At 65.8% G+C, this 17,308-nt stretch overlaps 4 protein-coding genes across 7 annotated transcripts in view; 1 reads left to right on the top strand and 3 right to left on the bottom strand.

Annotated features, from left to right (window-relative positions):
- The first annotated feature begins 96 nt into the window (after positions 1-96).
- MST1 (macrophage stimulating 1) lies at positions 97-4,757 on the top strand. Of its 2 annotated transcripts, none has more exons than XM_074550076.1 (18): positions 97-286; positions 670-811; positions 969-1,081; positions 1,186-1,300; positions 1,510-1,646; positions 1,718-1,838; positions 1,938-2,056; positions 2,153-2,315; positions 2,410-2,540; positions 2,623-2,725; positions 2,827-2,963; positions 3,085-3,120; positions 3,203-3,314; positions 3,384-3,461; positions 3,525-3,671; positions 3,750-3,856; positions 4,302-4,441; positions 4,522-4,757. In XM_074550076.1, the coding sequence occupies exons 1-18, from the start codon at positions 235-237 to the stop codon at positions 4,681-4,683; spliced, it is 2,115 nt and encodes a 704-aa protein (XP_074406177.1). In that variant the 5' UTR covers positions 97-234; the 3' UTR covers positions 4,684-4,757. The 2 variants fall into 2 exon arrangements, with proteins under 2 accessions (XP_074406177.1, XP_074406176.1); XM_074550075.1 differs by having other exon boundaries at positions 2,150-2,315.
- LOC102071645 (acylamino-acid-releasing enzyme) lies at positions 4,747-9,381 on the bottom strand. Of its 2 annotated transcripts, XM_074550072.1 has the most exons (22): positions 9,199-9,381; positions 8,978-9,086; positions 8,776-8,905; positions 8,595-8,676; positions 8,427-8,502; positions 8,155-8,297; positions 7,815-7,952; positions 7,650-7,741; positions 7,518-7,558; positions 7,331-7,452; positions 7,106-7,166; positions 6,922-7,016; positions 6,789-6,840; positions 6,630-6,718; positions 6,277-6,418; positions 6,071-6,148; positions 5,918-5,998; positions 5,753-5,841; positions 5,472-5,662; positions 5,296-5,398; positions 5,116-5,222; positions 4,747-5,035 (listed from the first exon to the last, which is right to left on the bottom strand). In XM_074550072.1, exons 1-22 carry the CDS (start codon positions 9,379-9,381, stop codon positions 4,897-4,899), a joined length of 2,343 nt encoding a protein of 780 aa, XP_074406173.1. In that variant the 3' UTR covers positions 4,747-4,896. The 2 variants fall into 2 exon arrangements, with proteins under 2 accessions (XP_074406173.1, XP_074406172.1); XM_074550071.1 differs by having other exon boundaries at positions 5,472-5,841.
- Positions 9,382-9,480: 99 nt separating this feature from the next.
- Positions 9,481-14,159, bottom strand: LOC102071466 (acylamino-acid-releasing enzyme). The gene is made up of 22 exons (XM_074550074.1): positions 14,020-14,159; positions 13,370-13,499; positions 13,144-13,270; positions 12,968-13,061; positions 12,794-12,869; positions 12,556-12,719; positions 12,346-12,483; positions 12,166-12,257; positions 12,014-12,054; positions 11,804-11,925; positions 11,581-11,641; positions 11,415-11,512; positions 11,288-11,339; positions 11,116-11,204; positions 10,869-11,007; positions 10,709-10,792; positions 10,555-10,635; positions 10,372-10,460; positions 10,079-10,269; positions 9,901-10,003; positions 9,721-9,827; positions 9,481-9,651 (listed from the first exon to the last, which is right to left on the bottom strand). Exons 1-22 carry the CDS (start codon positions 14,029-14,031, stop codon positions 9,546-9,548), a joined length of 2,196 nt encoding a protein of 731 aa, XP_074406175.1. The 5' UTR covers positions 14,032-14,159; the 3' UTR covers positions 9,481-9,545.
- A 571-nt stretch (positions 14,160-14,730) lies between these two features.
- Positions 14,731-17,308, bottom strand: part of BSN (bassoon presynaptic cytomatrix protein) — an 88,561-nt gene continuing 85,983 nt past the window's right edge. For both annotated transcript variants that reach the window (XM_074550064.1, XM_074550065.1), the window contains exon 12: positions 14,731-16,793. The gene's annotated coding sequence lies outside the window, so the exon portion shown is untranslated. The remainder of the gene's footprint in view (positions 16,794-17,308) is intronic.

Raw genomic sequence — 17,308 nt, 5'->3', positions numbered from 1 at the left:
CGCCGCTCAGGCCCCGCCCCGGTCCGCACGTGCCCGCCCCGGGGTGACCCCGGGCCCGCCTGGCCCCGCCTCGCTGCTCAGGCCCCGCCCCTTCACCCCGCCCTTGGCCCCGCCCCGCCCCACGCGTGCCCGCCGCGGGGTGACCCCGGGCCCGCTTGGCCCCGAGCCTGACCGCAAATATTTGCTCGGGGCCGTCCCGGAGCTCCAGCGGCCCGGGAACGCGGGGCAGCCGCCATGCAGCCCGTGCTGGGGGTCCTGCTCGCCCTGGCCGCGGCTCTGGGCTCAGGTAGGGCCCCAGGCTGGGTCGCCGTGGGGCTGGAGGGCGAGGGGCAGTGCGGGGCCCAAGGCAGGGCCGGCGGCCGGGCCGGGAGCCTGCAGGCCATGCCCTGTCCCACGGCGGACGGCGGTGCCGGAAGCAGCAGGTGATGTAGGGCAGGGACCCTCCTGCTCCAGGGCACACGGGTCAGGACACAGGACAGGGATCCCCTGCTCCATAATACATGGATCCCATGGTCCGTAGGACAGTTCCCCTCCTCCATGGGACACGGATCCCATGTTCTGTGGGACAGGGATATCCTGCTCCATGGGGCGGGGATCCAACACTCCACAGGGCCCCGGTGCTCATGCTGTGCCCCCATGGGCACGCTGAGCTCCTGCCACACTCCCCAGGCCACCGCTCACCCCTCAATGACTTCCAGCGCCTGCGAGCCACCGAGCTGCTGGCAGCGCCTGTGGACTCACCGCCACCGCTGCCGGAGCAGGGCACTGCGGAGCAGTGTGCCCAGCGCTGTGCCACCAGCCTGGCTTGCCGGTGAGCAGGACACGGTGCCACCCCGGGGCAGGTGGGAGTGCACGGGCCACAGCACCGGGTCACTGCACTTGGACACTGGGTGCTCACGTGTGTCACCCAGGTCCTGCTGGCCCTGGCTCCACACGGTGCCACGCCAGACTCCTGCTGTGCCTCCCAGGGCCTTCCACCATGACCAGCAGAGCAAGTTGTGCCAGCTGCTGCCCTGGACCCAGCACTCACCCCGCATCCAGCTGCAGAAGAACATCCGCTATGACCTGTACCAGAAGAAAGGTGGGCTGGTGCCATAGGTGGGCATGGGGACACCTCAGACTGGACACAGGACTCCTCATTGCCCATGTGCCTGGGGCTCTGAAGAGGTGCCTGGCTCTGCCCAGACTACCTGCGGGACTGCATCGTGGGTGATGGCTCCGGCTACCGCGGCACACGGGCCACGACGGAGAAGGGGCTGCGCTGCCAGCATTGGCAGGCCACAACACCACATGATCACAGGTGCCCCCGTGTCCCTGGCTGTCCTGTGGCACTTACCCTGGGCAGCATGGGGCAATGGGGAATGGGGTGGGAGCAGTGTGGGATAGCACAGGAGCAATGGGGACAGCTTGGGGGCAATGGCACTGACAGGAGTAGAGCATCATCCTTGCTGTGCCCGCTCCAGGGCAAAGGATTCCTGTCAGCCCTCCTACCCACTCTGCTGCCAGCAGGTTTCTGCCATCCCCTCGCAATGGGCTGGAGGAGAATTACTGCCGAAACCCTGACCGGGACAAGCGGGGCCCGTGGTGTTACACCGTTGATCCCAATGTCCGACACCAGAGCTGTGGCATAAAGAAGTGTGAGGATGGTGAGTTCCACATCCCTGGATCACCCTGTGCTCTATTTTTCTCCCACACTGAGCCCTGCAGTTGTTGGCAGCTGTCTGCATGACCTGCAATGGGGAGGATTACCGTGGCACCGTGGACCACACCGAATCAGGGACGGAGTGCCAGCGCTGGGACCTGCAGCACCCACACAAACACCCCTACCACCCCAACAAGTACTGGCCCCCAGTCCCCAGCTGTGCATTGCCCTCCTTGAGTGCCATGAGCTGGGGTGATGGTGCCACCCCAACTGCTGCTCCCTGTCTCTGGCCCAGGTACCCTGACAAGGGGCTAGATGACAACTACTGCCGCAACCCTGACAGCTCCGAGCGGCCCTGGTGCTACACCACCGACCCCGAGCGGGAGCGCGAGTACTGCCGCATCCGCGTCTGCAGTAAGTCCCCACCAGCATCGAGCACTGCTGGGCCTGAGGGTCCTGGTGCCACCCCTGACCCTGCTACTGTGCTCCTCTCTCTGGCCACACAAGCAGAAAAACGCCCACGGCCTGTCAACGTCACCACTGGCTGCTTCAGGGGCAAGGGTGAAGGCTACCGTGGCCGAGTGAATGTCACCGTGTCGGGGATCCCCTGCCAGCGCTGGGACTCCCAGGTGCCCCATAAGCACCACTTCGTGCCCGAGAAGTACCCATGCAAGTAAGGGGATGGCTGTGCACCCCAGGAGGGTGGTGCTGGGCAGCACCCATGAGTGTGGGATTGAGGGGGGACAGCCATGTGCCCCCTCCTCCAGGGACCTGCAGGAGAACTACTGCCGCAACCCCGACGGATCAGAGGCACCGTGGTGCTTCACCTCCCGCCCCACTGTCCGCATCGCCTTCTGCTTCCACATCCGCCGCTGCCCTGACGAGCAGGATGCCCAGGGTGAGCCACCCCAGACACCTGTCCCTGGGTGCCCAACCCTCTGCCCCTGTGAGGGGTGCCAGCTGTCCCTGCCTGTCTCCAGAGTGCTACCACGGCCACGGCAAGCACTACCATGGCCACGTCAGCAAGACCCGCAAGGGAATCACCTGCCAGCCCTGGGCTGCCCAGACACCCCATGTGCCCCAGTGAGTGTGTGAGGGGGGTGGTGGGTACACGGATGGGGATGGAGATGGGATGTGGGTGGGGTTGGAGATGAGGATGGTGACAGTGATGGTGACTGCCACAGGATCTCACCTGTCACCCACCCTGAGGCACACCTGGAGGAGAACTACTGCCGCAACCCCGATGATGACAGCCATGGCCCCTGGTGCTACACCATGGACCCCCGTACCCCCTTCGACTATTGTGCCATCAAGCCCTGTTGTGAGCCCCTACCCACATCCCTGCAGAGCTAGAGGGGACCCTGGCCACACACAGGGTAGTTTTGGTCCCCTCAGGGTGGCTGGATCCTGTGCCAGTGCTACCCTCTGTTTTCTCTCCGCAGCTGGCAGCACAGTGCCCTCCATCATGGAGAATACAGGTGGCGCCCCACGGGTCCTGGGTGGGCACGCTGGGTTGGGTGCTGGTGGTACAGCCCCAGCTGATGCCCACCCTGCCCACAGACACAGTGACATTTGAGCAGTGTGGGCAGCGTGAGGAGAGGCTGCAGCAGAAGGGGCGCATCGTTGGTGGCCAGCCTGGCAACTCGCCCTGGACTGTCAGCATCCGCAACCGGTGAGGGGGTGTCCCACGTGCGCTGCCATGTACTCAGTGTCCCCCAGAGCTCACCCCCTGTCCCCACAGGGAGGGTGTGCACTTCTGCGGGGGATCCCTGGTGAAGGAGCAGTGGGTGATCAGCACACGCCAGTGCTTCTTCTCCTGGTAAGGCTGGGCTGGGGCGTGGGGTGGTGGGACCCCCTGTGCCCTCATGTCCCTGTCCCACAGCGATGCCGACCTGACGGGCTATGAGGTGCAGCTGGGGACGCTCTTCAAGGACCCTGGCCCTGAGGATCCTGACCAACAGACCATCCCCATCGTGCGGATTGTCTGCGGCCCCTCTGAGTCCCAGCTGGTGATGCTGAAGCTAGCGAGGTGAGTGTCTGTGCCTTGGCCTCTGCCACGCTCCGCTGCTGGCCAGGCTGGCACTGTCCCACTGCCCTTTTGTCACAGGCCAGCTGCTCTGACCAGGCGTGTGGCCCTGATCTGCCTGCCCCCTGAGCGCTATGTTGTGCCTGCGGGCACTCTCTGCGAGATCGCCGGCTGGGGGGAAACCAGAGGTACCTGCCACAGGCAGTCCCTGCTGGGGATTCTCTGTTCAATACAGCCCCTGCCAAAGCCATTCCATCCCCTCTGCCCACAGCATCCATGTCCATGGCATGTCCCTGCTCACAGCATCTCTTGCTTGAAGTATCCCCTGTCTGCAGCAACCCCCAGATGCCTGGCATATCCCTGCTCACAGAATCTTCCTTCCATGGTGTTTTCCTGCCCATTCCATCCCCCTGCCTACAACATCTCTTGCCCCTGCTATCACCCTGTCCATGGCATCCCTCTTCCACATTATCTCCCTTCCACATCCCCCTGCAATGACATTACTGCCATAGCATCCTCCTGTCCATGCATTCCCTGCCCACAGCATCCCCTGCCCGTGCCATTGCCCTGCATCCCTGCGCACACGGTGCTCTCTCCCTCCCATGCCCGCTGCCCGGTGCTCTCTGCCCGCAGGCACGGGGGACAGCAGCGTGCTGAACGTGGCACGGCTGCCAGTGCTGGCCCACGGCGAGTGCGACAGGGCACTGCGGGGGCGCCTCAAGGAGAGCGAGCTGTGCACTGCCCCGCTGCGTGCCGGTGTGGGCGCCTGCGAGGTGAGCTGGGCTGGGGACACCCAGCCCTGGGTGAGGGAAGGTGCTGGCACCAGGGTGACACCACTCTCTTCGTGCCACAGGGTGATTATGGCGGACCACTGGCTTGCCTCACCGCTGACTGCTGGGTGCTGGAGGGGGTGATCACCCCATCCCGTGTGTGTGCCCGCACTGACCTGCCCGCCCTCTTCATCCGTGTTTCCCTCTATGTTGACTGGATCTACAAGGTGATGAAGATGGGCTGAGCTGGCATTCCCAGCCTGGCACAGCTGCCACTGCACAATAAAGGCACAGCCTTGGCACAGGGGTCAGGACTGCACAGGGTGTCACTTTTATTTAACACCAAACCCCAACCCACATCCCTGCCCCTGGCTTCACTGACTCCATCTTCCTCTGGGTCCTGGTGTGGTCCCCAGGCCCAGCAGTCACCCTGGGGCTGGCATAGTGCCATGTGGGCACTAGGGGCTGTGCTGGCCTGTCCCATCCCGCCTGGGCTGCCCCAGGTGCTGGAGGAACCAGTGGGCACAGTTCTTGAAGACATCGGCCTCCGTCTCCACACCAGCCAGTGCGTGGCCACCCTCTGGGTACCACAGCAGCCTGTGGGGAGGGGCAGGATGGGAAGATGCCCATCCAGCAGCCCAGAGCTCCCTCCCGGCTCCCCCCTGCACCCCACTCACCGTGCTGGCACACCCCTGGCCCGCAGCACCCGGTACAGCTCCAGCGCCTGCGTGGGGCTGACGCGCCGGTCCCGGGCACCCACGCACAGCAACACCGGTGTCTGCACCTGCAGCACTGCCCTCAGTGGGTGCCTGGCACCCCACACCTGGCACCCCACACCCATCCTCACCCTGCCCTACCTGGGCTGCCTGGGCGATGGGCGAGCGCCGTAGCATGGTGGCCACGTCCTCAGCACATGGCACTCGCTCAAAGGAGTAGGGCAGCCCCAGGGAGGTGTAGCGCCTGCAGCACAGAGACACCAGTAGGTATCACAGGGACATGGCGTGGCATGGCACAGGATGAGGGTGGCACTCACCAGTCAGGGATGTCAGAGGTGCCCAGCAGTGCGGGCAGGTTGGAGACGGGGCTGCGCAGGGCACAGGCTTGGTAACGCTCAGGCTCACGGGCGAGGAGGTGGAGGGCGATGAAGGCTCCGTGGGAGCCAGCCAGCAGGGCCAGGTGGTGTGGGTCCAGGGGCTCTCTGTGCAGCGCCTGCTCCACTGCCAGCTGCACCCGTGGGGTACCCACCATTGGCACCCAAACAGCAGCATCCTCCCAGCAGCATCCCCCCAGCACCCTCAGCCCAGCACCCCTCACCTGGGTGTCTGCCACATCCTGCTCACCCACACGGGAAAGCAGGGAGCTGATGCTGGCCTGGCCGAAGCCCAGGGAGCCACGATAGTTCACTGAGGAGACAGGGCTGTGGGTGCCATGTCTCAGTGGGACACAGGGCCACGTGTCCCCGAGCCCCCCAGCACTCACCCAGGAGCACGGCGAAGCCCAGCTGGCACAGCGCAGCCATGCTCGGACGCCAGCGGGCATCAAAGACAGCGTGGGGGCCACCTGGGGCCAGCATGGGCATCACCTGGGCTGCCACCAGCACTGCCAGGGTGTCCCCACTGTCCCCACACTCACCATGGGGGCACACAACGAGGGGGTGCGGTGGTGTGCCATCTGAGGGGCTCAGCAGCAAGGCCTCAAAAGCCTGAGTATCTGTGCCAGGGAAAGGGTCCCACTCAGCAGCCACCACCCTGGGCACCCAGCACTCTGCCCCCCACTACTCCCAAGGGTTCCTGGCACCCAGGCAGCACCAAGGTGCAGCAGGGACCCCAGGGGCTCACCCTGTGCATCAGGACCCTGCCCACTGCAGGGTGGCTGGATGGTCAGGGTCTTCCAGGTGACACCAGGAACGGTTGGGGTGTCCTCCACTGGCACCCAGCTAAGGGGCAGCTCCTGGCCTGCTGGTGGCAGCACAGCCACCACCTGGGCACAGGCAATGGATGACACTGGGGCTGTGCCATGACAAGGCTGTGCCATGCCAAGGCTGTGACATATTTGATCTGGCTGTGCCACACCACACTGTTCCTCCCTATGCCACACCACACCATGGCACGTGTGCCACACTGTGCTGTGTCTGGCTGCACATTGCTGTGCCATATCCCACTGTGCCACATGGTGCCAGGGCACTGCTCACCAGGCTGGGGGGGTGGTGGGGGGCTGAGCAGGTGGCCACCAGCAGGTCCCACTGGAGAGTGAGCAGCTCCCAACACCCTTCAGATGACCCTGGGGACAGAACACGTGTTGGTGACCACAGCTGCTCACTAGAGCACTACAGGTGGCCGGTACCATGTACCTGCTGTGAGGTTGGTGACGGTGCACGCCTCTGTATCCACGAGCAGCAGGTCCTGTGGGGGTGCAGAGCACGGGCAGCGGTGTCACCATGGGCTGTGTGGCCACATCCCTGCCCTGCCATGGCCTGCACTCACCGTGCGGCTCCGCTGAGGGGTGCCCAGCACGGCTCGCCGGCTGTCAGCTGCCCAGCACCGCGGGGGCAGCACCTCCGTGTAGAGCCCGGCAAAGGCTGCAAGTGGGGCAAGGTCATGGGCACCTGGCAGGGGGTGGCACCAGCCCCCCATCAGAACCCAGCTCTGCCCACCATGCCTTGCTCACCCTCCGTGGGCTCCTGAACCACGTCGAGCACTGTCACTGTCTGCCTTGTCTGCCAGGTGAGCTGGGGAGAGCTAGTGTTCAGGGATGCACCCATGCCAGGGGAAACCGAGGCAGCAGGGAGGCTTGGGGACACCCCACCCCAGCCAGGCACTGCGAGAGGCTGTGACACCTGGGCACTGTGCTGGCAGCACAAGGCGGCACAGCCGTGCCTGGTGCCCAACTCACCATGCGCAGGCGCAGACACTGCCGGTGGGGCCCCCCCACAGCCCCCTCCAGGTAGAGCAGGCGCTGGCCATCAGGGCTCAGCCGGGGGGAGCAGACAGAACGCTCCTCTGCTGACAGCAGCTCTGTGGGCACCAAGGGGTCAGCATCCCAGGGATGCCCGGGCACCCCCCAGCACCCCAGCACTCACCGCAGCACCCGCTGGCCAGGTCCAAGTAGAAAATCCCTGACCTGGGAGGAAAGAGTGGGTCGGGTTAGACCCCCAATGTGCTGACACTGCATGGACATCCTGGCATGGTGCTGGTTGCTGGCTGGGACCCACCTCCTGTTGGAGCAGGCGTTCAGCCCCAGGCGGAAGGGCTTGTGCCACCAGCCCACAAACACCACACCACGGTCATCCGGGGACCACAGGGCCTGTGTGACAGTCAGGCTCATCCCACAGCCCCAGGCTGGGTCCCCTGGGATGCTCCCTGCACCCCATCCTGACCTGGCCAGGGGAGAGGTGCTCTGGGACTCCCTCCAGCACTGACAGGCTGAGGCCCTGCAGGTCCAGGACGCAGAGGACGGGCACGCTGCGTGTGCTCAAGGCCTCCCCCCAGTCCTCCTGGTACACAAACTGCTTGCCCTGTGGCACAGACCCATCAGCCCCACAGCCGGTGCCCCCAGGCATGCAGCTCTGTCCATGGCGCACTCATGGGATGTACGGCACACTCATGGGGGGCACAGCATGTTCAGAGGGTTCTTAGTGTGCCCAAGGGGCTTGTGCCATGTTCACAGTGTGCATGGCATGCTTGGGGGTGCACTGAACACATTCATGGGGCACCTACCTCCTCATCCTCATCCTCTGCTGCTGGCCAGGCTGCTCCCGGCACATCCCAGGGGCAGGGGGGCTGCGGTTTGGGCCGGCTCTTCTCAGCCACATAGAGGAGCCGTGTCTCCGAGTGTGACCAGGCCAGGCAGGCAAAAGGCCCTGGCACGGCAAAGGAGTGCCAAAGCCCAGCCTGGTACAGGCATAGCTGGGCACCAGGGAGCCACCAGGGCTGCTGGCCACACCAACCTCACCCTGCTGTGGGCGCGGACCATGGGGAAGGGGCCCTACCCTCCGTGTAGACGTCCCCATGCTTCCCCAGCGCCGCGAGATCCACGCTGTGGCTGCATCCCCCGCTGTCCCACACCTGGGGGACGGGCGGCACACGGTGTACACGGTGCCCACCGCCCTGCAGGGGCACTCGGCCCGCCCCGTGAGCGGCCGGCACAGCCGCGTTACCTCCAGCAGCTCGCGGCCCTGCGGCGGGCAGCGTTTGAGCGCGGCGCGGCGCTGGCCCGTGGGCGAGTCCTGGCTGAGGAGCCTGAGGGCGGGAGGGACGGCGGCTGCGGCGGGCTGGGCGCTGTGGGCAGCGGCCGCGGCACAGACACAGCGCCCCAGCCCGCACCCGCCCGTGCCCTACTGGTTGTGGATCTCGGCGCTGAGCGCGGTCCGGCTGACGGCGAGGCCCTGGCGGCCGGCTGTGCGCTGCAGGCTGTAGTGGCGGCCGAAGCGCAGGAGCCGCCGGCGGGCCAGGTCGGGGCGGCTGCACTCTGAGGAACGGGACCGTCAGCGCCCGCTCACACCGGCACAAAGGCGCGGGGGCGGCCGGGCCCGCCACTCACCGGTGTAGAGCTGGAAGGTCTGGCCCCCAGCCGCAGCCCTGAGGGCGGCACGGGTGACGGCAGGGAACCGGCTCAGCTCCCGGTAGCAGGCAGCGGGGCCGTGGGCCGCCTGGATGAGGGAAGGGACGTGCTGGACGGCGGTAAGCTCACCCCCTGCCCATGCCCCCCGCCCGAAGCGGGGCTGTGCCCACCCACACAGTTCCCCTGAGCCCCCTGCCCACCTCCACACCCTTCTCGGTCGCAGTGGCCATGGGGCTGTTCTCTGCCGGGCCGGGCCTGCCGCCCGCACTGGGACGGCTGCCAAAGCAGGCGGGAGGAGCCCGGCGGCAGCGCCGGGCCGGTGCCAGCCCTCCAGCCGCTCCCTCCATGGCCAGGCCGGGGTCACCCTTCCCATGGCCCAACATATCCCCATGGCACAACCGCACACCCAGGCAGCCAGAAGGTCCAGTGGCCACCAGCTCTTGGAGCTCTGGGAGTGGAAATGACACCGGTACCAGCACAACCACCAGAGACACTGGGGTGCTGAACTACATTGTTTATTGGGGGTCAGCAGCAGGGGTCAGGAGCTTTAGCACTGCAGGTGCTTGAGCAGCCACAGCACCATGTTCATAAAGCCATCAGCTTCGGCTTCGACACCAGCCAGCGCGTGGTTGTTCCCTGGGTACCAGAGCAGCCTGGAGGTGAAACAGGGATTTAGTGATGTGTCTGCACCCCACAGCTCAAGCCCTCAGCACCCCACTCACCGTGTGGGCACGCCCCGGGCCTTGAGGGCACGGTAATACTCCAGACCCTGCTTGGGGGGCACACGCCGGTCATCCTCCCCCAGCATCAGCAGCACGGGCGCACGGACCTGCAGGAGCAGCACAGCCTCAGCACTGGCACTGCTGCTGGGGACAGGGACGGGGATGGGGACAGTGACATACCCGGTCAGCATAGCGTATGGGTGACTTGTGCAGCATCTCTGTCCACTGGGCTGGGTCTGGCAGAGCATCAGGTTTGTAGGGCAGCCCTGTCTCTGTCAGGCACCTGCAGGCAACAGAGTTGGGGGCACATGTGGCCGGGATGGCAAGGAGCCTGGGAAGCTGGGGTAGCAGTACTCACCAGTCCGGGATGTCGGTGGTGGCCACCATGGAGGCAATGTTCACCACGGGGTTGCGGACCACGCAGGCGCGGTAGGTGTCAGGGAACTGCCCGATGAGGTGGCACGCCAGGAAGCCCCCATGCGAGCCACCGACCAGTGCCACCCGGCTAGCATCCAGCTTCTCCTCCTGCAGCACCCGCTCCACGCAGAGCTGCCACCACAGGGAACACCCACTGAGCAGGCAGCTCCACTTTCACTTCTCAGGGCACCTGCAGGAGCACACAGTGCCCCAGGACCACATGCCAGGCCATACCTGCACATCGCGTACGTCCTGCGTGCCCACGTTGCCTGGCAGGGAGGCCACGCTGTCCTGGCCAAAGCCCAGGGAACCACGGTAATTCACTGTGTGGGGAGCAGTGTCAGAGCCGTTCCTCCTTCATGCCCCCACCCTGCCCCTCCATGGGTGCTGTGTCACCAGAGCCCTGGTGTCACTCACCCAGCAGCACAGCAAAGCCCACACGGCACAGTGCCGCCGGGTACAGCATCCACCCGGCCGTGAAGACGGCGTGAGGACCACCTGCAAATGGCAAAAGCAAAAGGGGGGTGACACTGCCTGGCTGGGGTACAGTGGGGTGGGGACAAGCTCTTACCATGGGGCATCACGACCAAGGGGGGCTTCTGGCCAGCGGGACCCTCACTTGGGCGCATCAGGATGGCATCGAAGTCCAGGCCCCCTGTGGAGGCAGGGAGGGGGTGTCAGGGAGCAATGAGGATGGTGGAGCACAGTCTGACCCCACCTCGGGCACTCACTGTACTGGGGATGCTCCTGCTCTGGTGGGGGCTGCAGGGTGCGGATGCCCCAGCTGATGCCAGGCACGGGGGGGGCATCCTGCAGGCAGATCCACTGTGTCTGTGCCTCATGGCCAGCAGCGGGCAGGACTGCCACTTTCTGTGCAGGGAGAGGAGTCAGTGCCCGTGCCAAGGGGCTGGTGGGCATGGGGGAGAGGGCTCAGTGCCCATGCCAAGGAGCTGGTGGGCACTGGGGACATGACTTTACCAACATGGGGGGGCAGCTAGGGGTGGAAAACCTGGCCACCAAGAGGTCCCGGTCAATGGTGAGGACAGACCAGCTTCCCTGGGGAGAATCTGGGGAGGAGGGGGTCAGACCTGCAGGTGTGACCCTCTCCCCACCCCTGGCAGCAGCATGGCCCCATTGGCCTGTCACTCACCAGCTGTCAGCGAAGTTGTGGTGCCTGTTGCTGTATCCACCACGAACACATCCTAGGGGCAGGAGAGCAGAGTCCAGTGGAGCCCTGACCCAGCCAGGCCCCCCTGTGTCCCCCAGCACCCCCTCACCTGCTGGCTGCGCTGGGCCGTGTCCAGCAGGATCCTGCGGCTGTCGGCCGCCCAGCACATCCCTGGCAGGGCGCCACAGTAGATTCCCGGGAAGGCACCTGTGATCGGAGTGCTGGTACTCAGCATCCCTCTGAGTCTCCCCCAACACCCCCAGAGCTGTACTCACCCCATGCTTGCCGTGGCACAGCCTCCAGCACCGTGCTGGTGTGTTTGGTGTACCAGTCATACTGCAGGAGACATGGCATTGGGCAAATTTTGCAGGGTCTCAGCCTGCTTGCCCCCACTGCAGCCCAAGGAGGGGACATTGCTGCCCTCCTGCCAGCCCCACCCTAGCATGGGCACCCTGGCACCTCCCTGGTGCCTGCCAGTGTCCCCCTGGTGCTGCTCACCATGCGGAGTTGGCTGCACTGCTGGTGGGGGCCCAGGACATGGTTCTCCAGGTAGACGATGCGGCAGCCATCGGGGCTGAGTCGTGGTGACCACACGGCCCTGGTGTCCTCAGAGAGCAGCTCTGCATGGGCCCGAGGGGATGGTGAGGGGATGGTGAGGGGTGGCAGGGGAGCCAGGGCACCAGCAGGATTGGGGCATGCACTGCTTACCACATCTCCCCCCTGTCAGGTCCACGTAGAAGAGCGCTGACCTGCCAGCACAGAGGGGTGTCACAGTGGGGTCAGGGGCCCAGGCTGTGGGGTGGGTGCCCTGCAGGGCCCGCCAGCAGGGCTGGGCTGTAGGGTGCCCTGCAGGGACTCACCGGCGGTTCGTGCAGTGCCGCAGCCCCAGGCGGAAGGGGTCGTGCCACCAGCCCACGAACACCACGCCGGTGTCCTCAGGTGACCAGAAAGCCTGTGGGGAGAGGGGAGATACTCAACACAAAATGCTGCTGGCTCCTGAAACCTCCCTTCTCTGGTTCCCTGCAGCTCCCCAGACTGACCTGGCCGGGAGAGAGATGCTCTGGGATGCCCTCCAGCACTGAGATGCTGTTGCCCTCGATGTCCAGGACGCAGAGGACGGGCACACTGCGGGTGCTCAGCGTCTCACCCCAGTCCTCGTGGTACACGAACTGCTCGCCCTGTGGCACAGTCTGGTCAGCCCCACAGCCACACAGCCAGCCCCCAGCTGACCCAGGGTGGGGAGACCCCACCTTGATGGGTGCATCCTCCTTCTTGGGGTGCCCCGTGTCCTCATCAGAGGTGCCCAGCTCGGGGGCTTTGCTCTGGAAGAAGGACTCAGCCTTGGGACGCTTCTTCTCCGCCACATAGAGCAGGTGGGTCTCCGAGTGAGACCAGGCAAGGCACCCAAACTGGTCTGCAGGGGCAGGTCAGCACTGGCTACCCTGTTCCCTGAAAACCCACATTCCCTGGCATCCCCCAGCCCCTCACCATCATCATAAACGCTGCCATGTTTGTCCAGCGCTGTCAGGTCAATGCTTTTCACCTTCCGGTTCTGATCCCAGACCTGGGGGCAGAGATGCCAGGGCGGTGCCAAGACACAGAGTGGTTCCAGCCCCAAACCCCAGTGAATAAATATCCATTTTCCCTCGGAACCCTCCTCACCTCCAAGAACTGCTTCTCTTTCTCCTTCCCTTTGGCAGGGACCTTACGCAGGACGGCCTTCAGCATCCCACTGGGGGACTCCCGGCTCAGCAGCCTGAGGGTGAGTGGGTGAGTGCCTATCAGCCCCCACTTACCGCTTCCCCGAGGACCACGTGTGGGGGCGGGATGGGACTTACTCGTCCTTGATCTCAGAGCAGGTGCCAGCTGGCCCCGAGTAGACAATGGAGGCTCCATCGTGGAAGATGAGGTACTGACGGCAGAACTTGATGTTCTCAGCCCTCGCCAGGTCCCTCTGTGACCACTCTGCGGGGAGCAGGGTGAGGACACCAGCTGCATCCCCACCAGCCAGGCAAGGACTCCCCGGACCACTCTTTCCCCCCCCAGTCCTCCCCATCCCCGTACCGGTGTAGAGGCTGCAGTACTTGCCCCCGTACTGGGTGGTGAGGTCGGGGCCGAGGCAGGCGGTGCTGAGCCCCGGGTGCTGGCTCAGCTCTCGGTACAGCTCCGACAGCTCCTCCGCACGTGGCTGTACCTGCGGGACACGCCGCGGCTGGAGGGGAGGGGGGCCGGACCGGGGAGTAATGGGGCACAGGGCACTTACGGGGGCTCCAGTATAGACGGGGGGAATTTTGGGGGGTACTGGGGGCAGCGCTTGAAGAGCCGGGGTACGTGGGGGAGGAGAATAGCGCAGGACTGGGGCAATACCGGGGGTGCAGAGCCAGGACACTACTGGGGCACCAGGGACCAGGAGGGCACTGGAGAGCAGATCCTGGGGTACACAGCCGGGACCAGGAGGGCACCCCGGATCCCGAGTGCAGGTCCTGGGGTGCAAGGGAGCCTAGGAGGGTGCTGCAGCAGTTGGGGTCTATGGAGGAAGTGGAAAGGTACCGGGGCAGTTCCCGGGGTGGAGCCGAGCCGGAGAGGCGGCGGAGCAGCGGGGTCGGGGGGCGCGGGGCTCGCGGGGGGCTCTGCGGGACGGGATCCCGGGGGACGGACGGGGGGGGCAGCGCGGGGGTCCCGGGGCTCTGACGTCACTCCCCCCATTCCCTCACCGGCGGCTCCATGTCCTCGCGGCGGGGGGCGGGGCCAGGCTCGGCACTTCCGGGATGGGGCGGGGCCTCAGGCCTGCGGCACCTCCCATTGGCTGCGGTGCTCGGGGCACCTCCCGCTTTGAGGCGCCCCCAGGTGGGCGCGGGCGGCGCTGCAGCCGCAGGCAGGGCAGTCCCCGGTACCCCCGACGTGTCCCGGCGGCCGTCCCCTGCCACCGGATCGCCCGCTGGGCCCTCTGAGGCGGCAGCCGGGGGACAGACCGCGGACCCGCAGCCTCTGGATCGGCCCGGGGTGGTTTGCCCACCGGGTGGCTGCAGAACGGGCTCTGGCGCAGGACCAGGTGGATCGAACTCTTGAGAAGCACAGGGATCCCCAGCCCCGCAGCCTGGCTGGGGGGTATCGGGCCATCGGGGGCCCACGGGACTGAGCAGCCTGCTCAGGGGGGTGGGATTGAGTCATTGGTGCGCACAGCAGCCCTGCCAACGGGGATTGGGCCCTTGGGAGCCCACCAGAGCCAGCAGCCTGGCCAGGAAGGTGTGATCGGGTCCTTGATGGCCACAGGGACCCCCTATCCCAGCAGCCCAGCTGTGAGTGGCAGAGGTCAACAGTGCTTGGTGACAACCAGATCCATTCCAGCCACCCCCACCACGGCAGGGGTCCCGATCCCCCGCCCCCCACACTGCAGGCAGGCAAGAATCTGGGCCAGTCGGTGGTTTGTGTCAAGTCCTTTTTATTCTGTTCCCACAGAAACACCTGGTGAGGGGGCAGCTTCTGGGAGGGAGTCACGACACAGCGGCGGGGGTGGTACGGCACGGTACGGCACGGTACGGCACGGTACGGGGTCACTACGGGTGGCACAGAGCACAGCAGACACGCACACCGTCACAATGTTCAGAGGGAGCGCACCCGGCATCGCACTTACCGCTGGAAAGGGCGCCCAGCCGCGCTCGGCCCTCGCTCTTTGCACCCCCCGTTCCCCCGCCCTGTCCAGCAGATCGCCACACCTGGGGCTGGGGGCCCGGCCCGGCGGGGGCTGCGCGCCCCCGCTCCTGGCAGGCACGAAGGCAAGGTGGCGGATGTGCTCGGGCGGCGACACCGGCCCCGGCGGGGGTCTCGGTCCCGCGTGCGGTTGACACACTGTACAAGTATTTACAGCGCGGGGAGCGGCGGGGCCGGCGGCCCGCGGGAGGCGCCCCCGGGCTCTGCACTTGTCACGGGCCGGGAGAGGCGGCGGCGGAGCGCGGGGCCGGGGCTCTCCTCCCCCCGAGCCACAGCCGCCGGCCTGCCCCCAGCCCTGGGCACCGACCGGCAGAGCTCCCGGCCAGGGATCCGCCACAAAGCATGGGCTTCCCGCGGCAGCCGGGTCCTCGATCACAAGTGCATAAATCTGCTAAGAGCTTTCAGTACAGCGATGGACTGATGGAGAAGAAAAAAAGAAAAGTCCAGGCAAAGAACAGCAAGCACTGAAAGGCGGGTGGAACCGTGCAGAGAAGTAGCAAGCCATGCTCTACGACGGGACAGACGGTCACGGGCGCTAGGGCTGCCCTTTGGCAAAGTGGCCCTCCGTGGGTCGAACATGCCACGAATTCATACGCACGGGTGGTCGGTACTGAATAGTTCTCGGGTCGCTCGGCGGCACGCTTTGCGATGGAACCCTTAGGCGCGACATTGAACTGATTAGCTATTCACAGGTCTTGTTCTGGAGTCGTGTTATTTCGTTGCATAGAACATCAGGCGGGTGAGCGGGCGGCTGCCCCCGCCACGGGGGTGTCGGCGGGGCGCTGCCAGCGCGGGGAGGCGGCGGGGCGCGGGCGAGCCCCCTCCTCGGGCTGCCTCCCCCCCTGGGAATCCCCTCCTGGCAGGGCGAGTGGGCTTTGGCCGCCGGCCGCTGCGCCGGCCGTCCCCGCAAAATGGCTTGAGAAGGACTTGGATTGCACAGTAAAAGGAAGGATACTGCCGGAGGCAAAGCTCTCCTGATCTTGTTCCACGGGATTTGTGCTCTTTTGTAGCCTCCTGCACTCTATTGCTTCTACAGACGACAGCCCGTGTGCTAACTCATCGCACAAAGCAAAGAGGGAAGAGGATTTGGTATAAACTTTAGAAAAATAAAACCCCGAAACCAAAAGAAAATGAACCCAAAGAAACCGAGGAAAAAAGGACCCCCCCTGACGACGCCCCGTGCCCCCCCCCCCACCCCCCGGTGCGGATGAGGTATACACAGAAATCAAAGTGGGATGATTAAGGCTGTTCTCGAAAGAAAAGGGGTGCCCGGCGGCAGGCGCGCTGGCTGCGTGGCGAGGGCGAGCGCGGCCCTTTCAATGCTTCCAATGGCTTCGGGACACGCGCCCAGCCGGCCGCGCCGCCTGTCAGAGTCCTATGGCCTCGTATTTCGGTAGTGAACAGTGTTAGGTCCTAGCTGACGCGCCCCGGGCTCCCCGGCGCAGTGCGGGGGGCGCGGGGACGGCCCCGGCGGGGCGGGTGGGGTCGGGAAGGAGGAGCGGCGCCCACGGCGCCCAGCCCTCGGCTCGCGGGGGGGAAAAACCTATGAAGAGGCCAGAGCTGGGGTTCAGAGGGAGCAACTCTGCGTATAATCTTGAGAAAGGGCCGCAGCCGACCTACGGGGCCTGACCCGACGGTCCGGACCAGGCCCATCCCCTCGGGGCAGCTGCCGGGGCTCGCCGAGTGCCGCGCCGGAGCTGCTCGCCAGGCGTGGGGGGCACCGCCCTGCTCGGCCGTCGTTTGGTCCAGCATCCAGGGATCGCCCTGTTTTCAAAAGCTTGCGGGAGACAGAGAGGGAGAGAGAGAGAAAGAAACAGAGAGAGACGAGACAGAGAGAGCGAGAGAGAGAGGCGTTAGTCCGAGCAGCCCCTCCCCGCGGAAGGGTCCCCGCCGAGCGGCAGCGCTGGCCCGAGCGAAAAGGCCCCAGAGAGCCAAGAGGCACTGCCGGCGGAGCAGCTGCCGCCGCCTCCGCCCGCCCCCGCGCTGGACGGGCTCCCGGAGCAGAGCCCGGACCACCCAAAGCTTCCCTGGAAACCCAGGGTCTGCACCAGCGCTGCCGAGACTGGGGAACAAGGCCAAGCCTCCACGCCTCGGCCTGGGGCCAGCACCTGGGGATGAAGATGGCAATGAGTGGCCCAACACGAAGGGGATGAGTCCATGCTGTGTCTTTCCCAGCCTGGTGGCGGGGAGTATGGCAAAGCAGGGCTTAGCAGGTGCTCAGGGAACAGTGGTGCTGCTGGAACCTCAGAGGTGGCACAGCAGAGGGGACTTGTGTGCCGGTGTGCCCTGCAC

The sequence above is a fragment of the Zonotrichia albicollis genome, chromosome 12 (assembly GCF_047830755.1).
Source record: "Zonotrichia albicollis isolate bZonAlb1 chromosome 12, bZonAlb1.hap1, whole genome shotgun sequence".
Taxonomy (NCBI): Eukaryota; Metazoa; Chordata; class Aves; order Passeriformes; family Passerellidae; genus Zonotrichia; species Zonotrichia albicollis.
Note: the sequence above shows the minus strand (reverse complement) of the source record. Positions and strands in the feature narration are given on the sequence as shown.